Source organism: Rhinopithecus bieti, unplaced genomic scaffold (assembly GCF_001698545.2).
Source record: "Rhinopithecus bieti isolate Rb0 unplaced genomic scaffold, ASM169854v2 scaffold_35856, whole genome shotgun sequence".
Classification (NCBI taxonomy): Eukaryota; Metazoa; Chordata; class Mammalia; order Primates; family Cercopithecidae; genus Rhinopithecus; species Rhinopithecus bieti.
The window spans coordinates 909,542-936,323 of record NW_016815820.1 but is presented as its reverse complement, the minus strand read 5'-3'; the positions used below and the strand labels follow the sequence as shown (position 1 = coordinate 936,323).

General features: G+C 54.1%; 1 protein-coding gene across 1 annotated transcript; it reads left to right on the top strand.

Moving 5' to 3' along the window:
- Positions 1-5,789: 5,789 nt before the first annotated feature.
- On the top strand, positions 5,790-21,010 carry XYLT2 (xylosyltransferase 2). Its single transcript, XM_017853891.1, is given in 11 exon segments — positions 5,790-5,981; positions 13,195-13,687; positions 13,972-14,147; positions 14,417-14,619; positions 15,065-15,153; positions 15,673-15,887; positions 15,975-16,151; positions 16,407-16,669; positions 16,953-17,148; positions 18,075-18,408; positions 19,843-21,010. Coding segments are annotated over 11 exon segments (2,505 nt in total). The 5' UTR covers positions 5,790-5,945; the 3' UTR covers positions 20,166-21,010.
- Positions 21,011-26,782: the final 5,772 nt, after the last annotated feature.

The window sequence follows — 26,782 nt, the reverse complement described above, 5'->3', positions numbered from 1 at the left end:
CCTGGCAACAGAGCGAGATTCCATCTCAAATAAATAAATAAATAAATAAAATATTAGTAAATCCAATTGAACTTATACTACAACTTAAAGAAAAAAAAAACAGCTACTAAAACCAAGTAACATTCATTCTAGGGATGCAAAAATGTTTTAATATGTGGAAATTATTTTTTAAATACTTCAGAATCTCAATATGTCATGCTAGAAAAACCCATATGATCCTTTCACTAGGTGTTAGAACTTTCTGACAAGCAGAGACCCAGGCATCCAGAGCTGGCGTGGGTGTGGGCTGGCAGAGGTTACCTGCAAAGGTAGCATCCAAAGGGAAAGCCAGGATCAGGGCTAGCAGACAGCCTAGTAAAGTGTCAATCAGAAGGAAGTGAATGGATAAGCAGGAAGCAGATAAAGGCCACGGGACAGAACCCAAGGCGACGCTTGGAGGCACAGCCTGGAGGTTTTTCTGCAGGGACCTCCATGCCTGCTGGTGTTGGACCAAATTCGGACTCTAGCTGCTGCAAATGCATTTGAAAACATTCAGCATACATGCCTCATAAAATAGCTCTAAAAATGAAGACTATAAGAATCATTTCTTCACATGAGAAAGAATATATCATGCAGGCAACCCAATTACAACTAAAGACTGCTTTCCTATTCTGCTTTTCGGAAAACCATTTTGTCTTTTCAAGACTTTTTACAGTAAAAGAAAAAAGCACAATGGAACCTATCAGAGAACCCAAAGAGGAGACAGAGGGGAACAATGATTCTTGCATTTTATATGGTCAAATCAAAGCCAGCCTATGCATGCTATACCTCAATAACAAATTTAGGGTTTTATTTTTATTTTTTAGAGACATCTTGCCATGTTGCCCAGGTTGGTCTCAAATTCCTGGGCTCAAGCGATCCTCCTATCTCAACCTCCTGAGTAGCTGGGAATTACAGGCACCACAATAACCAGATAACAAATTTGTTAAAAAACAAAACAAAACAAAACAAAAAAAAACAGTGGGCTGGGCGCGGTGGCTCACGCCTGTAATCCCAGCACTTTGGGAGGCTGAGACGGGTAGATCACAAAGTCAGGAGTTTGAGACCAGCCTGGCCAACATGGTGAAACCCTGTTTCTACTAAAACAAAAATAAGCCAGGCATGGTAGCAGGCACCTACAACCCCAGCTACTCGGGAGGCCGAGGCAGGAGAACTGCTTAAATCCAGGAGGCAGAGGTTGCAGTGAGCCGAGATTGTGCCACTGCACTCCAGCCTGGGTGGCAGAGTAAGACGCAAAAAAAAAAAAAAAAATCAGTGAAGGCGGGCCAGGCCCAGTGGCTCATGCCTGTAATCACAGCACTTTGGGAAGCCAAGATGGCAGGATCTCTTGAGCCCAGGAGCTTGAGACCAGCCTGGGCAACATAGGGAGACCCCATCTCTACAAAAAATAAATGAAAACAAAATCGCCAGGCAGTCCCAGCTACTCAAGAGGTTGAGGTGGGCAGATTGCTGGAGTCGGGGAGGTCAAGGTTGCAGCGAGCTGTATTTGTGTCACTGCACTCCAGCCTGGGCAACAGAGTGAGATCCACACAAAACAAAACAAAAAAATAATAAAGGCCAAGTGCAGTGGCTCACACTTGTAATCTCAGCACTTTGGGAGGCCTAGGCGGGAGGACTGCTTGAGGTCAGGAGTTTGAGACCAGCCTGGGCAACACAGGGAGACTCTGTCTCTACAAAAATAACAAAAATAACAAAAACAATGTGGTGGCATGCGCCTGTAGTACCAGCTACTCAGGAGGCTGAGACAGGAGGATCACCTGAGCCCAGAAGTTCGAGGCTGCAATGAGCCCCATTGTGCCACTGTACTCCAGCCTTGGTGACACAGAAGGACCCTGCCTTAAAAATAATAATAATAAATAAAAAGTCTAAGTAGGTACTGATAGAATGACTGGTAATAAATGTTAAATAAGGACTCCCTACCCCTATTTCATATCATATACAAAACAAATTCCAGCTGGATTAAAACTTAAATGTTAAAAATGGAAAATAAAATTTATAGGAGAGAATACATGAGACTATACACATCACAGAAAACTGAAGAGATTTACTAAACCCAAATGAGAAGCCATGAAAGAGAGGAGGAACATATTTGATTACAAAAAAGTTCAAAAGTTTAGAATGGTCTTAAACACCCAAAGTGCAGTGAGTTGAGGGAAATTTTGAATAGATAAAAACTCTAAAAATTGATAAGACACATAATATAACAGCAATAGATTAATTTGTGGAGAATGTGAAGAGGCACTTCCAGGCGAGCAAATCCAGTCAATAAACCAATTAACAGACACTGCCCAGTAGAGAACTGCAAACTAAAAAATAATAAGGCCACTCCTCACCTATCAGATTAGCAAAAATCAAAAACGGAATAACACCTGCTGCTGGAAGAGATGCAGGAAAACAAAACCCTCAAATACTGTTGCTGGAAACTTGAATTCTCTTTGGGAAGCAATCTGACAATATCAAAATTAAAGATTGACTTTTCCTCATTCCCGGGAAACTCTGCCATAGAAATAAAAGCATCAGTGCAGGCCGGGCGCGGTGGCTCACGCCTGTAATCCCAGTACTTTGGGAGACCGAGGTGGGCAGATCACAAGGTCAGGAGATCAAGACCATCCTGGCTAACACAGTGAAAACCCGTCTCTACTAAAAATACAAAAAATTAGCTGGGCGTGGTGGCAGGGGCCTATAGTCCCAGCCACTTGGGAGGCTGAGGCAGGAGAATGGCGTGAACCTGGGAAGTGGAGTTTGCAGTGAGCCAAGATCGCACCACTGCACTCCAGTCTGGGCGACAGAGCAAAAAACTCCGTCTCAGAAAAAAAAAACCAAAAAACAGCATCAGTGCATAGGGATAAGGATGGAAGCATGTTTATTAACAGCTGTGTGGCAGTGGCAAAATCCCAGAAACCAAGTAAGTGAGTGTCTATTCAAGAAGGGAGTGGAATATTATGCAGCCATGAAAAAGAATGAGTGAGACCCATCTCATCCAACTTAGAGGAATTTCTGTTATGCATTTACAGTTAAGGGAGAAAAGCAAGCAGCAGAGAAATGTGTGGAATATGATTCAACTTTTAAAATATAACACCCCCAAAATTTAAATATAATGACTCCTTCCAAAAATTTAAAAAATAAACCTGTGTGTGTGTGAATTGTTATGGAGAAAGGTGGAAGGAAGGAAGTTAGGAAGAAACCAAGTGAGCTGTTAAGAAACCAAATGTTAGTTAAGAAACCAAGTGAGCTGTTAACCAGGCTGTTAACATAGAGGAGGAAGAGAGAGAAATACTTAAAAATAAGTTTCTGTATTTAAAAACCATGTGTGTGACGTGACCCCATCCATGCAAAATTATGTACACATAAAGGAATAGGTGAAAGCGCCAGGCGCAGTGGCTTACGCCTGTAATCCCAGCACTTCGGGAGGCCACGGCAGGTGGGTCACGAGGTCAGGAGTTTGAGACCAGACCAACCAATGTGGTGAAATACGTCTCTACCAAAAACACAAAAATTAGCCGGGTGTCATGGCACGTGCCTGTAATCCCAGCTACTCCGGAGGCTGAGGCAGGAGAATCGCTTGAACCTGAGAGACAGAGGTTGCAGTAAGCTGAGATTGTGCCACTGCACTCCAGCCTGGGCGACAGAGCGAGACTCCGTCTCAAAAAAAAAAAAAGAAAAAAGAAAAAAAGAGAAATGGGGGAAAGGATAGCCACCAAAATGTTAATGATGATTATCTTAAGGGGTGGGACTGTAGGTGACTTTTACTTTTTTTATTTGTTTAGTGTTTACATGTTATATAATGAGTATTTATTACTTATATAATCAGTAAAAAATAAAGCTATTTTCATTGTTGTGGGGGGAATTATTGGCGGGGAGAAGTCCCTAGAGGATTTGATTTAATGAGCACACAAGATCGATATTTAATTAACATATCAATTGCTGGCATGTCAACTGATGTTTTCCAAAATCTTTGAAGTGCAGGCTCTCTTAAGTAGCCAAACTGTCGTTGGAAACATTGTTTACAATTCTCCCATTTAACAAACGCGGAGGAACAGAATGATTACAAATGCTAAAGCACATAAGACGATTAAAGGAGGTTTATTTATGTACCATCAAATGCTTGTGTATCCTGTACACATCAGTTTAGAATTCTGTCATCAACCCAACCTTCTGGCAACTTCCCAACCCCTCCATCATGGCCTTCTAACTTTTCAAACTTTTTTTTTTTTTGGTAAGCCACTTCTCTTTCCAGACCTCTCTGTAGTGGTTCCTAAAGTCTTCCCTTTAAACCTTCTAACTTGTGTTTGCTATTTTTATGACTTCCTCCTCCCAGTGCCTGGCTTCCCAGCTGGGGATTCACCTTGCTTTGGTGGCTACTCTTTTGCTCTTCTCTCCTTCCCTCTCTCCACGGGCCTGCCAGGCTCAGGGGAGGCCACAGGGGCTTAGACTTTGTCCAAAGTGGTGCTCATTGAACACGCTGGGTTCTCAAACAAATGTTAGGGCCAGCTGGTTAGACGGGAAGCTGGGCCTCGCCTGCTTGCTCTCTGCAACATTTCTTGAGCATTGCTGGGTGTCCAAAGCAGGGTGAGATCCCAGAGCAGTCACGACAGGATGTGTGATTGGTGCTCACTGCACAGTGCTGGGGACGCACAGGAGGATGCCACTGATGGCGTAGGGGCTGGGGGGGAAGTTGCTAGGACTTGGCAGAGAGAGCAGCACATGTCTAGGTCTACTGGTTCTCCAAGTTTGGTCCTAGAGCAAAGGCATCAGCATCACCTGGGAACTTGCTGAAAATTCTACTGTTTAGGCCCCACTACCGACCTACCAAAGCAGACCCTCTGGGGGAGGGAGGAGGGACACCAAAAATCTGTTTTATCAAGACCTCCAAGAGACTCCGAGTAGTTTGAGAACCACGACTCTGGGAGCGGCCTGAGGATGCTTAGGATGAGCGCAGAGCGGAAAGGAGGATTCGTGAAGGCTCTCTGATGCCCGTCAAGGGGTTAGACTTTGACCCGCAGGTGCGGCCTCCAGGTTTTCAAGCAGAGGCCTGTGGCTCTCACACGCCCTCTCCCAAGGCGGCGTCTCTGGGAGCCCTGGTTTTCCCAGGGCCCCCGGGACAGAGAGCTTACCGGCGTGGGACTGAACTCGCCCACGACCCCGATACCAGGCAAGAGAGGTTGTGCCGCAGACCCTCCACTCCCTAGCACCAGGCGCTCGCCGTCCAGGTGGAGGGGCGCACACGTGGGAGCCAGGGGCACCAGCTGAGACAAGAGCGCAGAAGAAGGGCGCTCAGGCCCACGCCCGAGGCTGCCGGGGAGGGAGGTGCTGCGAGCCCTGGCTCCACCCCTAGCCTGCTGGGCGCGGTGCTTTGGCAGGCCCCGCCCCGGCGCGCGCCCGGCCCGCCTCCCCGGGCGTGGGGCCGGGGGGGAGACCAGCCCCCGGCGCCCGTGGCGCGCGCTCGCGGCCGGGTTTGAAGGGCTGGGCGCCGGGCGCACGCCCGCGTCCCGGGCCAGGAAGAAATTGGTGGCCCAGCGCCGCGAGTGCAGAAGCTGGTGCGGCGGGCTAGCAACTGGCGATTGCCACGGCGCTGGCCATCCTGCTGCTGCAGGGCCTGGTGGTGTGAAGCTTCAAGCGGGCCCTGGAGGAGGACCGAGGCGGCGAGGTGCTCGGACAACCAGGCGGAGCGGGCAGGCCGGGCGCGGGGGCGCAGCGGGTCCTGGCGCGGGGCTGCGGGCGGCCCCAGCCGGGGAAGTGGGGCACCGGCCGCGTGCGTGCGTGCGGGGCGCCGGCGGTCACCTGGAGCGGAGCATCCGGCGCCTGGCACTCCCTTACCCCGCAGGCCTAGGGAGCTGCGCGCGGGGACAGTGCGTGACCTGGAGACCCGGGCCCTGGTGCATTGGGGGCCGGGGCGGGAGCAGGTCATGCTGGGGTGGTCTCCGGCCAAGGGAGCGATGAAGGTCAGGCGCGGCGAGCGGGGCTGGGAGGCGGGGCTGGGCCCGAACCTGCTTGGAGGTGGGGAGCCCCAGGCCAAACTTTCTGAAGTTGGGAGGGGGCGGGGATGTGCGCGCCGTGGGCGGAGGAGTGGGGCCAAGGGACCCAGAGCGTCCTTCCCCAGCTGAGCTTGAGGGGGCAGCGGCCAGTGAGCAAGTGGAGCTCGGGGGTGGAATTCGGGCCTGGGACAAAGTGTGTACCTGGGAACTGAAGGAACAAGGAGTGACCCCGAGGGAGAGAACTGGAGTCTTCCCGAGGTGTGGCTTCCTCAGCCAGAGGTTTGAAGAACCTGGATGGGTCTCCGGAGGGCAGGGGGAGGAGGAACTGAGCTGGTGAGTTGGCCTCAGGACCTTAGGGAATTAGGGAGGGGCCCTCTGGCTCTAAGGGAATGGGGACTGTAACAGAGTCCCAGCCGTAGAGCAGGGGCAACCAACAGCCGTCTCAGCCCCCAGGTCCCTGCCTCGAGGGTCTTTCTCCCTCTTCCCTGATGTGGTTGCAGCTGGAGGCTCAGACACCTCAGCGGTGTGGTGAGGAAGGGTCCATTGGGTCTGGGTTCATGCTGCGGAGATGGAGAGGACAGGCCACACCACAGTCCTAAGCTGTGGCCCAGAGGTCAGGGCCTCCCTGCCCCCAGCGCCCCTGTTCTGCTGCCTCCAGAGATCCGGGTCAGAGACTCTGTCTGCTGCTGTCCTCGGACAAGCCCCGATACCCACGACCCCTTACGGCATCTCACCAGCCTGGAAGGCCTAGTGTGGAGCCAGAAGAGCTGCCCTTGCCTTTTTTTGGAGAACCCAGAGGGTGGGATGGTGGTGGGGGCTGGAACAGAGTCACATGAGACCATAACTCCAAAAGGAGGTGGGGGCAGGGGCGGCTGGCTTCGTGACATCCGCGGGGATGTGGACCTCCAAGTAGGACGAGCAAGTAGGAGAGTGTTTCAGGCCCAGTGTAAGAAGACTCTTTGGGCAGATGGGACATTCCAAGATGGAATGGGCTGCCAAGGCAGTTAGGGAGCCCTCTGACACTGGAATATGGGACCACTCTGGGCTACCGCCCCCATCCCCCACCACCTCCTCCTCCAGCTTACTGGCTGAATGAATAGGGGAATCCTGGATTGGAATGTTTGAAAAAGCTTGTGCGGTCCAGGCACCCATTGCTGCTTGGACCCCCTCAGCTGCTCCCTCACCTGACTCTGGGGTTGCCAGGCAGCATAACGGGGTGCATGGGAAGGTGAGTGCTGAAGCTGGACCGCCCACTTCACCACTCTCTTCCAGCTCTGACCCTGAGGAGACCACCAGCAAATCACTTTGCCTCCTCCCTTATCCTCATCAGTATCTCTCCTCAAGATGGGGATAATCTTGGCACCTCCCGTGTTGGGTGATTATAAAGTGAAAATGATGCCTGTGAAGCACTTGCAGGAGTTCCTGGCACACACTCAGCTGTCAGTAAATAAATAACTCTTACTATCCCAGCACTGTGCATTGGGAATACGATTCATTCATTCAATCATTCATTCCACAAATAGGTATGAAGTCCTACTTTGTACTAGACACTGTGCTAACACTGGGGATACAAAAATAAAATAGATGAGGTCTCTGCCCTCATGGACAGGTAATCTACAGGAAGAAACAGACAGCGAAAAGGAACTCAATAGAATTACAGAGGGGTTGGGTTAGATCAGAGGGTCAGGAAAGGCTTCTCAGAGGAAGAGGTGGGCAGGAGAGTTCAGGCAGAAGGCCTGAGGAGAATGGGCTTAGCTGGGCACCCTTGAGGAATGGACAGGAGGGTGTGGTGCTTTCCCTGGAAGAAGGTTCCATCCTGTGCGGCTGAAAGGAGCACAGCAAGGGGCAAGGGTTTTATTCTGAGTGCAGCGGGAGAGCACCGAAGGGGTTTAAGCAGCACAGGATTCAGTGTGCATTTAAGACGTGTGCTCTGCCCATCTATGGAGAGGCTGAGAGTGAATCCCAGGGATGGTCACTAACCTCCAGAGAACTGCTCGATAGTTTCCAAAGCTTTCACAAACACCATCTCACCACTTGTTTTAAATGCAGCCTGAGAAGTCAAAGGAGGTGGGGATGGGGGGAGCAAAGATTCTAAGGTGGAGCTGCAGAGCCAGGAAGTGGCAGAGGATTTTAATTGCCTCCTTGGAGGAGAGGAAGGAGCCTCTGAGGCCAGAATGCATCCAGGCCAGAGGTCAGAGGACCATTCCCCACCCTCAGTCATCAGAAGGGCTCCCGACCTCAGGGCTGCTGGGGGCAGCCTGTGAGGGGCACAAGGCTGGGGCTGTGATGATGCTCTTTGGACATGCCTGGAAGGGATGGAGGTGGGGGCTAACTGCCCACCAGGGCCTCTCTGATCCCTCACTGCTGCCTCCTCGTCCCCCAGCCTCCTCTGGGATTGTCCTTCTCAGGGTCAGCCAGCTCCCACTGCAGTGCGGGGACCAACATGCCCATCTCCTCCCACATCCTGGCCCCCACCACAGCCAACCTGGCCCCGTGCCTCATGCCCTACTCTCCTGACCAGCTTCCTGACTCACTGATACTGGCGTCCACTCGGAGAGCCTACAGCTCTCTGCCATCTCTACCCACCTAAGCTTGGGAATGTCTTTCCCTGCTTGCTGTGTGGCCAGGTCACATGTCACCAGGCTGATACACACTCAGCTCAGTGGGGCTGCATTTCCCTTTCCTAGGGATTCCCCAGCCTGTGGTGCCCTCCCCAGTGTGGGTACAGAATAGGGTCTGCTGCCTCTTCTTGCAGGTATCTCTTCTCAGATGGGAATGGCCGCCCCCAGCTCCCACTGGCCACCTTTAAGAGATCAGAGGGCCAGTTTAAAACTTATGCTATCTGCGGGGCCATTCGTAGGATGGGTGAGTCAGATGATTCCATTCTCCGATTGGCCAAGGCCGACGGCATCGTCTCAAAGAACTTTTGACTGGAGAAAATCATGGAAGTGGAATATTTGTCATAAATAAATAGTGAAAACCTAAAAAAAAAAAAAAAAAAAAAAAGAGATCAGAGGGCAACTGAGCACTATGGCTCATGCCTGTGATCCCAGCACTTTAGGAGGCCAAGGTGGGAGAAGCGCTTGAGCCCAGGAGTTCGAGACCAGCTTGGATAACATAACAAGACTGCATCTCTATTAAAATAAATAAAATCAAAAGATCAGAAGGCTGGCTGGGTGCTAGGCACAGAGGGCATGAGTGTAGGGATGGGGCTCTGGCCTGAAGGTGGCTGTCATCCTGACAGCGTGAGGTTCCTCATGTGCTCAGAAGGCCTGAGGAGAATGGTAGTGGGTAGGGTGTGCAGGGGTTGGGGGAAGCCCTGGGGAGGTGAGGAGCACAGAGAACCCAACCCAGCCAAGTCCAAGATGTTGAGGATCTTGGGCCTCTCTTGACTTCACGTTTGACTATTTCCTTCTCCCATCTGAGTAATCATAATGATAAAGATGGCAGCATTGGGCTGGGTATGGTGGCTTACGCCTGTAATCCCAGTACTTTGGGAGGCTGAGGCGAGCAGATCACTTGAGGTCATGAGTTTGAGACTAGCCTGGCCAATATGGTGAAGCCCAGTATTAACTAAAAATACAAAAAGTTGCCGGGCATGGTGGCACACGCCTGTAATCCCAGCTACTTGGGAGGCTGAGGCACGAGAATTGCTTGAACCCAGGAGGTGAAGGTTGCAGTGACCTGAGATCATGCCACTGTACTCCAGCCTGGGCGACAGAGTGAGACTCTGTCTCAAAAAAAAAAAAAAGTAGCAGTACTTACGGAATGCTGTGCCTATGCCAAAAGCTTTGCATTCATTCATTCATTCATTCATTCATTCATTCATTCATTCAACAAATACTAAGGCCAGGCACAGTGGCTCAGGCCTGTAATCCCAGCACTTTGGGAGGCCGAGGTTGGTGGATCACTTGAGGTCAGGAGTTCAAGACCAGCCTGGCCAACATGGTGAAACCCTATCTCTACTAAAAATACAAAAAATTAGCTGGGCATGGTGGTGCGCACCTGTAATCTCAGCTACATGGGAGGCTGGGGCAGGAGAATCACTTGAACCCAGGAGGCGGAGGTTGGAGCGAGCCAAGATTGCACCACTGCACTCCAGCCTGGGCAATGAGAGCAAGACTGTCTCAAAAACACAAACACTTACTGAGTATGTACTACAGCCAGACACTCTCCTAGGCGCTAGGACTATGTCAGTACATACAGCAAAAAGCCCTGCCCTTGGGGAACTTACAATCTTCTGAGGAGAAAGACAAATTAAAAAAAAAAAATCAAAACAGTATAAATAAATAGTAGGGTGAGAGGAAATATTGTGCTGTGGGAAAAAGCAGAGGAGGAGGGAGGGCTGGCACTGTAAATCCAGTGGTTAGGATGGCCCTACTGAGAAGATGCCATCTGAACAAAGAATTGAAGGAGGCAAGGAGTGAGCAGTGGGGCTATCTGGGTGAGGGTGTGCCAGGCACAGGCGATAGTGGGTGCAAGGGCTGGAGCCAGGAGTGCCAGGGCAGATGAGGGGACGCAGAGAAAGCCACTGTGGCTGCAGGAGAGTGAGCATAACAAATTCCCAGATAAGGTCAGAGAGCCCTGGGTGGAGAAGGGGGCATCCAGAGAGCTCACGGAGCCTCTGTAGGCTCCTGTAAGGGCCTTGGTTTTTATCCTAAGAGGGGCCACTGGAGGTTTGGAGCAGGGGAGTGGTGAAATGGGATTTTAAGAGTTGTAACAGAAACACCAGCTGCTGTGATGAGAATGGAATTTAGGGGAAGAAGAATAGGAGCTGGAAGACCAGGGAATCCAGGCAGGGATAGTGAGGGAGGTGTTGAGAAGGGATCGGATTCCAGATATATTCTGAAGGTGGCACCGACGGGATTTACTGATGGAGTGGATGTGGGGTGTAAGGGAAAGAGAGTCAAAGATGACTCCTGACCGGGTGCGGTGGCTCACATCTGTAATCCCAGCACTTTGGGAGGCCAAGGCAGGTGGATCTTGAGGTCAGGAGTTCGAGACCATCCTGGCCAACTTGGTGAAACCCCGTCTCTTATTAAAAATACAAAAATTAGCCAGGCGTGGTGGCATGTGCCTGTAGTCCCAGATACTCAGGAGGCTGAGGCAGGAGGATCGCTTGAACCCAGGAGGCAGAGGTTGCAGTGAGCCAAGATTGCACCACTGCACTGCAGCCTGGGCAACAGAGCAAGACTCTGTTTCAGAAAAAAAAAAAAAAAAATGATTCCCAAAAGTTTTTGGCCTGAGCATCTTGAAGGATGGAGATGTCATTAACTGAGATGGGGAAGATGAAGTAGGAGCAGGTTGGGGATGAAGAGCGGGAGGTACTTTGGGCTTGTGGCCTTGAGAGGTCTATTAAGCTCTCATGTGAGATGTCAAGGAAGCTGGTAGTTAAATGCCTGAAGTTCAAGGGAGCTATCCAGGCCAGAGAGATCAATCTGGGGGTGGGGATGGAGTTTAGAAACTCAGAGACTGAAGATCACTTAGGAAGTAAAGGTGCTAGGACAGGAAGGGCCCCCAGAAGGTGCCCTGGGAGACAAGGAAGCACCAAGAAGACCATAAGGAGTGACAGTGGAGAGAAGAGAAAAGCCAGGTGGGTATCCTGGAAAGCAAATGCGGAGGGCGCTTCAAGCAAGACAGAGTGGTCCATTAAGTTCTTGGCTGCTGAAAGGCCAAGAAAGAAGAGGACTTAGTCTTGGAGAGCTTGTGAGCATGGAGGGGAAGGCCGGTGGGAGAGGGTTTACGAGGCTGGAGACGGCTCTCCCTCGCTGCAGTGTCTCATGCTCATTTGTTATTCCTCCTTACAGCTAAGAGAGCATGCTCAGAGAAGTTAGGGAACTGCTGGTGAGTTGGCAGAGCTAGGCCCAGAGCCCTGGAGAGTCTGGAGTGTTCACACTGTGGCCCCTGTTCCTCCGTCCGTTCTACATCTCATCTACCAGATACCAGCTAGGTGTCTGTGTGTGCCAGCTGCTCTGCTGGACCCTGGGGAGATGGAGCTGACATGTCTCTTGTCAAGGAGTTCACTACTAGAGGAACATCCAGGGCCTTGGAGCTCAGCCCATTCCACTGCAGGGCAAATAGAATGGCTGCATGCCAGGGGCCTTGGAGCTGGATCTGAAAGGATGGATGGGATTTGGTCAGGCAGGGCAGGTAGGATGGGGGAACGGAGGAGGAGGTGGCTGGACATGGTGTTCAGTCACCACCAGGCCATCTAGGGAAGTGCCTGGATTTGAGGAGAGGCAGGAGGTACCAGAGCACTTAGAACCAGGAAGCAGGGGCGTGGCAGCAGTAGAGGTGCCCTGCTGCACGTGCAGCGAGGTGACAGCCTCCAGCTGTGGGCACCTTCAGGCCCTGCCTCAGCTTTCCAGCCACAGACTGAGTGTGGAGGTGGTTCAGGGCTCACCAGCTCCAGGCAGTACATGTGCTGGAGTTTTCCCAGGAGCCAGCCAGGACTTCCTCGAGGCTGTGCTGGAGACAGAAGCTCTTCTTGCCCCTCTCCTTGAATAGTCATCTCCTTTGTGGTCCAAAGTCTTTCCCTGCCGGCCCCTGCCCCATCGCTCACGGGGGTACCCGCAGTGAATCTCACGCACTCTCACTCTGTCTTGATCTGCTTCCTAAAGGACTCAAGCAGTATTGGGGTCTCAGACTTCACCTCCATCATCCCCCATGGGCACTCCTCCTTCACTGTGAAATGGCCTCAGTCTTCCCACATGGAAATGCTTTGGATTCATCTGGAAGTTAGAGTCTCCTAAAGACCACTGTCTCCTCCCAGCCCTCGGTGGGAGTGCTGGGTCTTAGGTGGACATTTGTACTCTCGGTGGGGGTCTTTGCACCCTTCCCTTGGGACACATGTGGATATTTATTTTAACATCTGCTGAAAAAGAAAGTGGGATCTGAGTCCAGAACAGAAAACCAAGCACAGTGCCATGTAATCTGAGAGCCAGTGGGGGACAGGGGTGTTGGTATGATGGAGGGAGGACCAGTGCTCCCTCGGTGGCTGGCTAGGGAGGCGGTCCTGTGGTGGTGCCGATTGTGTGGAGTCCTTAGGTGAAAAGCACTTCTCTGGGTAAAAAGTGAGCAGGAATGTCTAGGTCTGAGGGTGCCCCCAACCAAGATGGAACTCAAGGAGCAGGAGGAGGTGAGGGGCTGCCCCAGTGATGTGTCTGCATATCTTTTACAGAAAGGAAGACAGAGGAAGCCACGGCCACTGGACCCTGGTGAGGGTTCCAAAGACACAGACAGTTCAGCAGGACGACGGGGCAGCGCAGGCAGAAGGCATGGGCGCTGGCGGGGCCGTGCTGAGAGCCCAGGAGTGCCTGTGGCCAAGGTGGTACGGGCAGTAACCAGCCGGCAGAGAGCCAGCCGGCGGGTCCCACCTGCCCCACCCCCGGAGGCCCCAGGCCGCCAGAACCTGAGTGGGGCAGCAGCTGGGGAGGCACTGGTAGGGGCAGCCGGCTTCCCACCACACGGAGATACAGGGAGCGTGGAGGGCGCCCCCCAGCCTACGGACAACGGCTTCGCCCCCAAGTGCGAGATCGTGGGCAAGGACGCGCTGTCTGCACTGGCCCGGGCCAGCACCAAGCAGTGCCAGCAGGAGATCGCCAATGTGGTGTGCCTGCACCAGGCCGGGAGCCTCATGCCCAAGGCTGTGCCCCGGCACTGTCAGCTGACTGGTGAGGGACAGGGGTGCTCCAGCCCTTCCCAGGCTGGGTCAGGGAGGTGGCATGGCCCGGATCCTCACTCCCATCTCTCTGAGGAAGAAAGAGCCAAGGGGGGCCTACCTCCCTGCCTAAGTCTTCATCCAGTTACTTACTAAGTGGCAGAGGCAGAGTGGGGACCCAGGAGCATGGGGCTCCAAGTCTAGGCTTCTTTGGAAGGCAGGCAGCTCCCTCTTCCCATCTCACCCTGACCCTTTGACCTTGGGGGGGCCTTGCCAACGCCTGTCCTCTGCTCTCAGGGAAGATGAGCCCCGGCATCCAGTGGGATGAGAGCCGAGCCCAGCAGCCTGTGGATGGCCCCCCAGTGCGAATCGCCTACATGCTGGTGGTTCACGGCCGCGCCATCCGCCAGCTGAAGCGTCTCCTCAAGGCCGTCTATCATGAGCAGCACTTCTTTTACATCCATGTGGACAAGGTATTGTGGTGGGGAGAGGCCAAGGGGTCTGGGGTGAGCAGAGCAGAAACAGAAGGTTGCCGACAGACAGGGTCTCTGACCTGGCCCAGGTAGCCTAGAGAGAGGAACTGAGGCCCTGAACAGGGGCGGCAGCATGAGCCCGCTCAGCCGCCTGCGGGCTGGAGCCCTGCCCTGTGCTTTCCCTGCCTTGTGTCCCTTCACTCTGTCCTGGGGTGGGAGTGGGGATGGCGGTGACACTGGGGGCTAGCCGAGTGTCTCCTCCCCGCCAGCGTTCCGACTACCTGCACCGGGAGGTGGTGGAGCTGGCCCAGCGCTATGATAATGTGCGGGTGACACCCTGGCGCATGGTCACCATCTGGGGCGGGGCCAGCCTCCTAAGGATGTACCTGCGGAGCATGCGGGACCTGCTAGAGGTGCCTGGCTGGGCCTGGGACTTCTTCATCAACCTCAGTGCCACCGACTACCCAACCAGGTGTGGGGATGGGGCTCTGAGTCCTCTGGATGGGAGGGGATGCCTGTCTGGGCACCTGGGGTTGCAGAGCCTGGTGGACCTTCTCTGCCCCATAAGCCTAACTCTGGGATCGGCCCTGCTCAGACATGGGCCCCTGGGCCCCAGCCATGTTTTAGGGGAGGGGTTGGTATAAGATGAACTGAGAGTTGAGCATGATAGGAGATGGGGAGGAGGAGGAGGAGCCAGAGGTCTGTACCTGGTGTGCTGGATCAGACAGCAAGGGGCAGAGGAAGGATGGGGTGGTCTTCCTCAGGGGCCTCTGGTGCTCACCACCCCAGACATCAGCCAGGGGTAGGACACATGGCCAGACAGCCGTCAGGGAGAGAGAAAAGCCAGAAAGTCTGCTCTGTGCCAGTGACTGCACAACTATCTCACTTGGCTACCTGTCACCCCATTCCTTCACCAGGACCAATGAGGAACTGGTGGCATTCCTATCCAAGAACCGGGACAAGAATTTCCTCAAGTCACATGGCCGGGACAACTCCAGGTGAGGGGGTGGGAAAGGAGGCCCTGGCCCCAGAGTCTTGTCCCAACATCCCCAACACAGTGGGGCTCAGTGGCTCCAGTCCTGGGTTTCTTTTTTTTTTTTTTTTTTTTGAGACGGAGTCTCGCTCTGTCACCCAAGCTGGAGTGCACTGGCCAGATCTCAGCTCACTGCAAGCTCCGCCTCCTGGGTTCACGCCATTCTCCTGCCTCAGCCTCCCGAGTAGCTGGGACTACAGGCACCCGCCACCTCGCCCGGCTAGTTTTTTTGTATTTTTTAGTAGAGACGGGGTTTCACCGTGTTAGCCAGGATGGTCTCGATCTCCTGACCTTGTGATCCGCCCGCCTCGGCCTCCCAAAGTGCTGGGATTACAGGCTTGAGCCACCGCGCCCGGCCCAGTCCTGGGTTTCAAAGTCTCCACACCAGTCACAGGTTGAGGAGTGTTGGTTGCCAGGCGGATGAAAGAGCTTAGACCCCACCCTGCAGGATCCCCAGCCATGGCCTCTCTGCGCCAGCGAGTTCAAATCAAGAAACTAGGGCCTGGACCGCTCTCCATGAGTGTGACTCGCACATGTGGCGCCTTGGTGAGCGGCGATCCGGCAGGTCATCGTGGTGGTATGGCGGTTCTGACTGGGTTTGTGCTGGACACGCAGCTTTGTGGAGTAATGTGGTTAACACAGATACCCGCTTGTGGCACAAGCTACGCCAGTTCATTACCTACACATACACACTGCTCCCAGCAGAGGTGGGTGGCCCAGCAGGCATGAAGGCCGGGGAGGGCATGGGTTGGGCTGCCTGCAGCTCACTTTCCACCCTCCCTTGCTGCTTGAAGTCCTTCTTCCACACGGTGCTGGAGAACAGCCTGGCCTGTGGGACCCTCGTGGACAACAACCTGCGGGTCACCAACTGGAACCGCAAGCTGGGCTGCAAGTGCCAGTACAAGCACATCGTGGACTGGTGCGGCTGCTCCCCCAACGACTTCAAGCCACAGGACTTCCTCCGGCTGCAGGTGCTTGCCCGAGGCCCCAAGGCTGCCCCTGGCTAGGTCTTCTCCCCTGGCTTTTCACCAGGAGAATGGCAGGGTGGGCCAGTCAGAAAATCGTGGGGGGGGCCTCGGCCTGGAGCAGCCCTCAGGGGTCTGGGACTACAACAGCAGCAGGAAAAGCTGCAGGAGGCTGAGCTCTAGGCAGTGCTGAGGGGCCAGCCCTGCCATGCCCTCTGGGGTTTCCAGAGCCCTTCACCCTCCTTGCCTCTCCTGCTCTAGCAAGTCTCCAGACCCACCTTCTTCGCCCGGAAGTTCGAGTCGACTGTGAACCAGGAGGTGCTGGAAATCCTGGACTTCCACCTGTACGGCAGCTACCCCCCCGGCACGCCAGCCCTCAAGGCCTACTGGGAGAACACCTATGACGTGGCTGATGGCCCCAGTGGGCTCAGTGATGTCATGCTCACCGCTTACACGGCCTTTGCCCGCCTCAGCCTGCACCATGCCGCCACTGCTGCACCCCCACTGGGCACCCCACTCTGCAGGTGAGACCCCCTTCTGACATACAGCAGGCACTTGGGGTGTGGTGCCCTAGGGGGAGGCCAACCAGAGAGTGACGTCCCCTGCCCACAACAAGGCCCCAGTCTGAGGCAAGGAAAAATGCAAATACCGAAAAGAAGGCTAGAGCCAGGCATGCAGGTGCTGTGGGGGTGAGATCTGGGGAAAGGAAGTGCCTGGGGAGGGGACTCCCCAGAGCCCCCTCCCTGGGACTCCAGGCCAAGTCAGGTGTGCTGATGGCATCTCCCTTTCTCCCTGCTGGCACCTTAGGTTTGAGCCCAGGGGCTTGCCGTCCAGCGTGCACCTGTATTTCTATGACGACCATTTCCAGGGCTACCTGGTGACGCAGGCGGTGCAGCCCTCAGCCCAGAGGCCAGCAGAGACGCTTGAGATGTGGCTGATGCCCCAGGGGTTGCTGAAGCTGTTGGGGCGCAGTGACCAGGCCAGCCGGCTCCAGAGTCTGGAGGTGGGACAGGTCCCCCCCCTTGCTTTCTCCCAACCCCCAGCCAGACTTGGGGTAGTGGGAAGAGAGGGACGGACACCAAGGGAGGGGTAAAGTTCTTTTTCCCAATCATGGCAGCCATGGTGATGCCCCTATGCAGACATCCTGTGTCAGCCCCCAGCCTGTGCACACTGAGGAGCACCTCCTGGTTGGGGTATGCAGAGGACATGCAGGGAGCAGGGAGGGAATGATCATTTCCACTATAACACAAGCCCAGTCTTCCAGACTACAGCGATTTCTCCTAGAGGGACAGGGACATTCGAATTGGGCCATGAAAGTACGCTTCTGAGTGGCTCCTCGTAGTTTTTTTTTTTTTTTTTGAGACAGTCTCGTTCTGTCACAGTGGTGTGATCTTGGCTCACTGCAACCTCTGCCTCCCAGGTTTAAGCGATTCTCCTACCTCAGCCTCCCGAGTAGCTGGGACTACAGGCGCGTGCCATCATGCCCAGCTAATTTTTTTTTTTGTATTTTTAGTAGAGACAGGGTTTCACCCGACTGCGTTATCCACCTGCCTCGGCCTCCCAAAGTGCTGGGATTACAGGCGTGAGCCACTGCGCCTGGCCCCTCCTCATTGTCCCTTTCTTAGAGACTTTGGCTTCATGTGGGAATGGTCTCTGGGTGGGACTTTGAACCTCATCCCTGCCGTATGGTCCCCAGTAACGGGGACTGACCTCCACTGCCTAGCAGTCAGAATGGAAGCCTAGAACGAATCGCAGAGCTAGGAGAGATAGTAAAGATCTCCTAGTCTAACCCCTTCATTTCGCAGATGGGGAAACTGGGGCCCAGAAAGAGACAGTGACTGGCCTGAGATTACACAGTGAGAGGCAGCCTCAGAGGAGGGAGAGGGACCTTTCCCCCACACTCCTGCCCAGCTGCTTCTCACTTTACAGGTTGGCACTGACTGGGACCCCAAAGAGCGTCTTTTCCGGAACTTTGGGGGGTTATTGGGGCCGTTGGACGAGCCTGTGGCCGTGCAGCGCTGGGCCCGGGGCCCCAACCTCACAGCCACAGTGGTCTGGATCGATCCAACCTATGTGGTGGCCACATCTTATGACATCACAGTAGATACGGACACCGAGGTCACGCAATACAAGCCCCCACTGAGCCGGCCCCTGCGGCCTGGGCCCTGGACTGTTCGACTCCTTCAGTTCTGGGAACCGCTGGGTGAGACCCGCTTCCTTGTGCTGCCCTTGACGTTCAACCGCAAACTACCTCTCAGGAAAGGTAAGGCTGCAGTTCTCAAATGAGGCCCAGAAGCCACACAGAATAGGACTCGCCAGAGAGGTGACCCCAAGAAGCCAACCGTCAGAGTGGATTCCCATCCCTAGAGTAAGGGAAGCATGGAAAGGCTGAGGCCCTGATCTTCTTTCCTGTAGTATGCAGTGTCCTGCACTGCAGTGTGGTGGAAAGGGGAGCTTTACAGTCACGCACACTTGGTTTGGAACATAACTCTGACGGGTTCATTGGCCTTTTGTCCTTGGAATTTCCCTGGCCTTCCTGGGCCTCAGTCTTAGCACGTGAAGCAGGAATAGTACACCTATCAGGGACCTCGTGGTGCATGAGACACAAATCCACTCACCTGAGCTTGAGTTAAAAAGGGGAGACGACTGGAAGAATGCAGAGGTCTCCTTCACAAAGCTGGGAAATGTCTCAGGCCTTACCGTGAACCAGAGGTGCTTTCTCCATCTCTCTGGGGCCATCTTGCTCCTCATCCTGTCATGTCTCTATGCATCGACCTCAGACTCTGGCTCCCCATCCATGGCATCTCAGTGCAATAGACACTGACCAGGGACTTTTAGTTCCCAGGTTCCACATTCTTGGGACAGAAAATCTGACTGGCTGTCCCAGTCCACTCTCTGGCCAGGTGGGCAGGGTCATGTGGCTCTCTGCCCACTTGGCTGAGGCTAAAGGAGTAGGCTCTGAACAGAGACACAGGCTGGGCAAATTTCCTGCAAGGAAGGGCCTAGTATAAGTAACTCCCCCGGAAGATATGAGGGAAGAGCCTCTGGAGGGAAAGTGGCCAGTATGCAGGAGGTGATAATTATAGGTGTTTCCTTCCCCCACCCTGTCCTATCACAAGAAGGTGGGTAAGAGGTGGGGTACCCTAGAGGAGGAGGGGGTGCTGGTGGGGCTGCAGCAGATCCAGGATCCAGGGCAGGCAAGCTGTGTCCCCCACACACCTGGACCTCCCAGTCAAGGGAAGAATGGCAACAATGCACAGCAGGTAGGGACAGGGGCTGCGCCTCAAGGACAAAGTCAGAGAAGGTGCTCTAAGCTGAGGGGACAAAGCTGGTCAGTGTCTGTGCATGAAGGGCTGAAGTGCCCGAGTACAGGCTTCTGAGGGCTCCGGGAGCCACCGATGATGGTCAGGAAAGGGTGTGGGACACAAACCAGACTGTTCCCTTCTTTCCTAAAGTGCCTTGAACCCACTGCTTTATTGCATCCTAAAGTTGGGAATCTAGAGCTTACTGCCTTGATTTTATAAAACTCAGTTTTATAGGCACAGAAAGTTCCTTGGATTAGCCCAAGGTCACTTAGCAAGCTGTGACTCAGAAGTAGGGCTGTGACAGGAACTGGGGTACCCAGACCCAACTCCTGGGTCTGGCCTCCACGGAGTCTGGGGTGGGGGTGTGCTTACTGCCTGCTCTGCACCCACAGATGATGCCAGCTGGCTGCATGCGGGACCCCCCCACAACGAGTACATGGAGCAGAGTTTCCAGGGCCTGAGTAGCATCCTGAACCTGCCTCTGCCAGAGCTTGCAGAGGAGGCTGCCCAGCGGCACACACAGCTCACAGGCCCTGCACTCGAGGCCTGGACAGACAGGGAACTGAGCAACTTCTGGTCTGTGGCCGGACTGTGTGCCATAGGCCCCTCTGCTTGCCCCTCCTTGGAGCCCTGCAGACTGACCAGCTGGAGCTCTCTGTCCCCCGACCCCAAATCAGAGCTGGGGCCTGTCAAAGCAGACGGGCGACTCAGGTAGCAGGGCCCCAGCCAGTACCCGTGGAAAACCGGGGGAATTGCACCTTACGGACAATGGAGGGGTGTCCCCTCCCACAGGCAAGAACCAGAGGCCCAGGCTGCACACCCATTTCAGCCATCAAGAACCCACACAGATGACAGGGTGGACACAGTATGAACTACTGCTGATGCCTCTGCTGGGGATCAGAGGGCTGGCGGGAACGTGAGAAGGGTGCCCGCAGCATTCCACACCCAGCTCTTCCTCGCCTTCCTCTCTAGTTTTTTTTTTTTTTTTTTTTTTTTAACTTAAAAAGGAAAATGGTGGTGGGGGGAGAAACTAGAACAGAAGATGTGCAATAGGGCTCAGAGCAGCCCCAGGAAGTGGGCCATGTCTGTGGGGAGCAGGGGCCTGCTGAGCCCACCTGCTATTGTTCTGGATGAGGCTGGGCCTGCCTCACTCTCCAGGGCCTCATCCCCCAGCGTGGGCCTGTGGTGCTTGCGGCTGAGGCTCCACGGGGGTGCAAGTGCCCTGCCAGGCTCTAAGGCCTGAAGAATTGGTGATATGGGGGGCACTGCAGAGCTGGGCTCCAGCAGGACAGTTATTTTGTAGCCAGGGGACCCTGGAAGTGGGGTGGGGCTGGCTCCAGGGCTTTCCAGCATACCCTGCCCCTGGATGGGAAAGGCAGGGTCAGGGCCCACTGAGAGCCATGCAGAGTTTCCCAGGTGAGCACTGGAAGTGTGAGGTCACACGAGCAGCGTGGGAAGAAGACTCTGTCAAGACTCTCAGAAGAACCTGGAGTAATTGTGCCTGAAGCTCAGCGTGAAGTCTGAAATATGCAACAGAAGAAATATATCTCTATCTCTCTACTCTGGGCTCTGTGTTTTCCTCCTGGGGTCAGGAAGCCATCACCATTCGTTGGGCCTTCTCCAGAAGTCTTGGCTGGTACTTTGGTAGCCTTGAGAAGGTAAAGATCTCATTCCCCCAGATGGAGAACACTTTAGAATACACCCAAGAGGGACTCAAGAACTCATCTAGCCTGGGTGCAGGGGTTCCCGCCTGTAATCCCAACACTGGGAGGCTGAGGCAGGAAGATTGCTTCAGCCCAGGAGTTTGGGACCAGCCTGGGCAACACAGTGAGACCTCGTCTCTATGAAAAAAAAAATTTTTTAGTTAGCCAGGCGTGGTGGCGCACATCTGTAGTCACAGCCACTCAGGAGGCTGAAGCAGGAGGCTGAAGCTGCAGTAAGCCAAACTGTACCACTGCACTCCAGCCTGGGTGACAGAGTGAGACCCTGTCTCAAAAAACAAACATCTAATCCAACTCCTTTTTTCTGAGGGGTAAACAGGCCCAGAGAGGCTCGAAGCCTTCTTTGCCACCCAGCAGGCCAGGGGACCAGCAGGACCTGAGCTTAGTTTGCGAGCCCTGACCCAGCACTCCCATCCCCACCACCAGGCCAGGCTGTAGCAGATGCTGGTTCCTCTATCCTTGGCCTTAGCAGGGCCCATCCTAGAAGCCTGGCCCTGCCACATGGGGTACCTTCAACAGAGGCAATCCCAGCCATGGCCTGGTGGTTATGATTGGAGCTTTTTCTTTTAGGGGCAGGAGCAGCAGCAGCCTAGGTCCCTGGTCACTGTCCTAGGACCCATGTTGAAAAGGGTTGTCCATCCTCCCTCCCTTTCCCAAGCCTCCTCTCCCCCTCCCACTCTCCTACCGTTGTCAGCCAGGGCTTGGTATCAGTCCTTCACACCTTACTTAATGTAGGAGCAAGGATGAAGGTTTCTAGACCTCTGAAGTCACCCTATCAGCCAGCCACACTGATCTCAGCTCAGGTTGAGGAACAAAGTCCCGCCCAGGCTGCCACATGTCAAGTTCTCCTAGTTGCCAGGAGGGGGCACTCCTGACAACCAACCGATAACAGCATTGGGGTTTTTGTCGGCTGACCATGCCTGCAGTATCTCAATCCTTACAGCTCTTGGAGGGAGAAGAGAGGCATTTTTATTATCGTCATTTAGCAGATCAGAAAACTGAGGCTGTGAAATGACGAGCCCAAAGTCACAGCTAACTATTAGATGATGGTAGCAGCTTTCAGAAGGAGGCAGGAAGCCTCCAGAGCCACTCAGTCACTACACTCTCCTCCTGCTCACGTAAGAGCCTGGCCGGGCAGGTAAGTAGGAAGGAACTAATGGCAAGAATTCCAAGGAAAGAGTGCTTAGGTTCAGAGGCTAAGATTATTCATTTTTTTCTGGCTCCTATTTTAGTGAACATCTGAAGCTATACTCTGGTTCTCTAGAATGTTGGGGTTTTTGTTTCCCAGTATCAACTCTCAGGTCAATAAAGAGGAAAAATTAACTAGGTTCAGCATTTTAGGCACAGGCAGTAAATATTAGAACACTTAGACTTTGCTGCCCAAGAGCTCACAAACTAGCTGGTGGGTTTAACCTGGGCTATGGCTATGCTATGTTAGGCTAGCACAACAGTTTTCAAAGTAGTAGTAGTATTTTTAGAGACAGGGTCTGGCTCTGTTGTTCAGGCACGATCATGATCATAGCTCACTGTAGCCTTGACCTCCTGAGCTCAAGCGATCCTCCTAAGTAGCTAGGGCCACAGGTGTGCACCACCATGCCTGGCTTTTTTTTTCTTTTCTTTTTTTTTTTTTTTTTTTTTTGGTAGAACAGGGGTCTCTCTCATGTTGCCCAGGCTAGTCTCAAACTCCTGGCCTCAAGCAATCCTCCCGCTCCAACCTCCCAAAGCATTGGGATGACAGGCATCAGCCACTACTCCTGGCCTCAAAGTACCATTAAAAACAAAACAATAACAAAAAAAAAAAAACCTTAGGTAGGACATGCACTTGCTGCATCCCTGTCCTTCTCCACCATATTAGATCAGGTCGTAGTTAGCCATTATTGTCACCTGCTGTAAACACTTTGAGTTTACATTCTTCAACTCTAGTGAGTCGTGATCCTGACAGAGGATTCTGATTTAATGGGTCTGAGGTGGCAACCCACAACGGTATGTTTTTAAAACTCCTCAGACCTTTCTAACAAGCAGGCAGGCAGAACTAGGGAAGCGTAGCCCCACCCCTGCTGCTCTGGCAGGCCTGTCTTTGCCCACTGAGTTCGAAGCACTGCAGGACCCAGGACCAGGCTCCAGAACTCCTCCTGACAGGTTCAGAGGGCAGGCTTGGGGGTGGAGGCGCTCCTCTCCCATCCTCTCCCCTGTTCAGGTCACTGAGGTGAGTGGGAGCCCAGCTTTGCTGCCCGAGTTCCTAGCAGACAGTGTTCTCTACCCTCTCATCTTTCTGTAGGGTTAGCTCAGCCTGGAGGCTTGGGTTTTTTGAGGTTTTGAAATCCACTCCAGGCTGGGCCGCTGGGTTTAAGTTCAGGATTTGGGCCAGGCAGGACACAGAGTAGGGGCAGGGAGCGGGTGCAGGCAGGCTGGGCACCCAGAGCTACACAATAACTGCTTTGGAGGGAGGAGAGGAGCCTGGGCAGAGAGGCTTTTGTATTTCATGGCCTGGCGTACCCGGTTTCCAGGGCAACCATGGACACCATGGTTCTGTTAGAGGTGAAAGCCAAGACCAGAAGACAGCCAATTGACATCCAGAGCCCAGTTACCTGGGCCAATGGGAAGTGGAGGTGGGCAGTGGGGCTGGGAGGGATCTGAGACTGAGAAGTGTGGAGATCTGGGTGAGTTGGAGTCCCACTGGCTGTCAGGTTCAGCAGAAGCAGGGCCTGTTCCTCCCAACCCCTGCTCTGAAGGTTGCAGCGGGACCCTCATACCTGTCAGGCCTGCAGAGGCAGGAGAGGCCGAGAGCCTGGAAAACTGTTTACAGATGCCCCTGCTCTGAATGAAGCTGTTCCTCCAAGCCAGGGTTCCCAGGGAGGGGCGTGGCACCTCGGGGAGGGTCAGCCCTGTGGCCCTGCTGGCTGCCCTCAAGGCCGATGCCCTTTCCTGGCATCCCCTGCCACTGCTTCTCTGTGTGCAGACATCACCATGGACAACAGCCTCCTAGCCATAGTCATGGCCACCGGTGAGTACCTACTGCCATTCCATGTCCCAGGGGTGGGGCAGAGGCACCCTTGGCCCCTCACCGTAGGCAAAGCCCAGCTGCTTCATCTATGGGGTCACCTCAAGCAACGGCCCTCCCCAGCTAAGACTTGAGAAGTATGCTGTGCACGGCTGGCCTTTGATCCCTCTGGTCCCTTCCCTGTGCCAGGTCCTATGATGCCACAATCTTTGGTAACGAGAGGGGCTGGGCATCGGGGGCTGTTGAGCTGGGCTCTTGGGTCCTCTCCTGCCTCCTCAGATCCTGTTTCTCAGGGTATCTGCTCCATCCCCTCCCTTTGTGTCTCTGTAAAATCTCCCTTACACACATCACCCCCTGGGCTGCAGGCAGGGAAGGGACAGGGCTACTCTGCTCCCCCTCACAAATCTCTGCCCCAAGGACTTGATGCTGTAGCAAAAAGGAAGCTGCCTGCACCTCAGTTTGCCTTGTTAAGCTGGTATCAGTCCCAGCCAGGTCATTCCTACACCAGCATTTGGAGTGAATTCCAATCTGGTGAGGAAATGGGCCTGCACGTGCTGGGGTCCAGGCTGCCCCTTGAATGGTGCCTCTGGGGGGAGGGCAGCCTCATCTGCGGTGTTCATCATGGCCATCCTGCTGCTGCTGCTGCTGCTGCACCAGCGCGACCCCCAGTGCTGCCAGGTCCTCTGCACTTGCCACTTCTTCTGGAGTCCCAGCCAATACGTAAGCACCCCGACCCACCAACCCCTTGCCTTCATGGCCCCCACCCCCGACCCAAATCCTGACAAAAGGGCACCTGTCCTCTGACCAAGGAGAAACAATTGTTCAGTATGGAAAAGGCCTTTGGAATCTTTCTCCGCAGCATCTAGCCTGGGTTCCCTATGAGTCAGGGAAGCAGTGTGGAAAGGGTTAATAACATCTAGGCCCCTCCCTGACCATCGTTAAACATAACTCAGTGCAAGGAGCTGCTCAGTGAAGACAAGGTCTTTTTCCAGCTCCCAAGGGAAAGTACAGAACCCTGACTTCTGGGGGAGGGGGTAAGTGGCAACAACAGCACTGTCAATCCTCTCCCCAGGGACAGCGTGCCATATGGCATCCTGTACAGAAAGGAAACAAAATCTTCTGAGCTACAGCCCCCCAGGCTCTGACACCATATCCCAACACTGAGCACCAGACAGCATGGAGGGGTAGGGACAGGAGGTGGTTTTCTCTGACTCCCCACCAAAGGTCATCAGACCTGGCTACCAGATGGTAGCAGAATGAGCTAGTGCCCAGAAAGGAGTGGATTCTCTTTACACCCTAGTCCTTTCCAGAAATGCTGAGGGTCTGAGCTTTGTGCCTTGGCCCCGGTGGAGAGGATTAAAGGGATGGAGAAAGGGGCATGGAGGGAAATAAAGGGTTTGGAATCTGCTGTCTTGCACACTGACCCTGAGCTTCACCTTGAGTTGTGCTTTATGATCCCAGGACTGCCCACCTCCCTACTTCAGCACCATGGGATGCCACACCGAGGTCCAGCCAGTGGAAAGGAGCCGAGAGTCCCAGGGGATACAGGTGAGGACCCCTGGGCCTGCCACCTGGGATGGAGGAAGAAGTGTGTGCTGGGGTTGTGAAGCCAGGCAAGGGACCTAGTGTGGTTAAGGGGACTAAAAAGAATGCAGGGGAGGGGAAGGATGGGATGAAGACTGGAGAGGCTTCTTGGAGGAGAGGGAGGAGTGCAATAACCCTGAACTTAGGCTTGCTCTGGGGAAGAGGACCCAGACCAAAGCTGGATAACGCTGGTGCATGCCTCCCTGGCTCCCTTGGCTTTTCTTGGTCACAGGGCCACTCCCAGGTGGGTGAGGTATTCTGTGTGGGGCTGCCCAGGAGCCACCAGCTGCCCCTGTGGCAGCCAGCTTGCCTGCCCAGCTATGAGAGTGTTCAAAAGAAGGACCGGCAGCAACAGATTCACCAGCTGATTGCACAACGCTTCGGGCTCCGGGCCTGCAGAGAGGTGAATGTCCAGCCTTCTCAGCCCTGGGTGTCCTGGCTAACCAAACTTTTCACTTACTGCATTTTAACACACAATACCCAATTAGAGGCCCTGGGGTCAGGAAAAGGGCCACTAGTGGAGAACTCAAGGATATGAGTGGAGGCCCCAGTTCACTTCTTGTGTAGATGGTGCAGACCCCAGCCCAGGGAGGCCTAACCAGAGGGGTTTCCATGAAGCCATTATCTCCAGGGGAGATGCAGAAAGCAACAGTCCAAAAAAAGGGTGTTGCATATATGGCAGGAGGGCAAGAAAGTGGCTAACGCCTTTGCTCTCCCATTTCTTCAGCTGCCACCAAGCTATGAGGATGCCATAAGGTCACTGCCGGCCTGCTGTGGCTCTACTCAGCCATCCTGGGAAGCAACCACCTGCCCTGCTCAGGGGAACACCACAGTGTAGGAGGGAGCAACCACCTCTGTCCGGCTCTTCCCCTTTCTCCAGGGGATTGGAAGGGAGAGCACTGAGCCTGTGGAGACAGCCCCCATCAATCTCCCCTGCCTAAGGACTACTCCAGCTGGGCCTTGGTACCTGATGCCCCAACACATGGTGCCAAAGTAAACCTCAGGTCACCTCTGCCAAGGATGTGC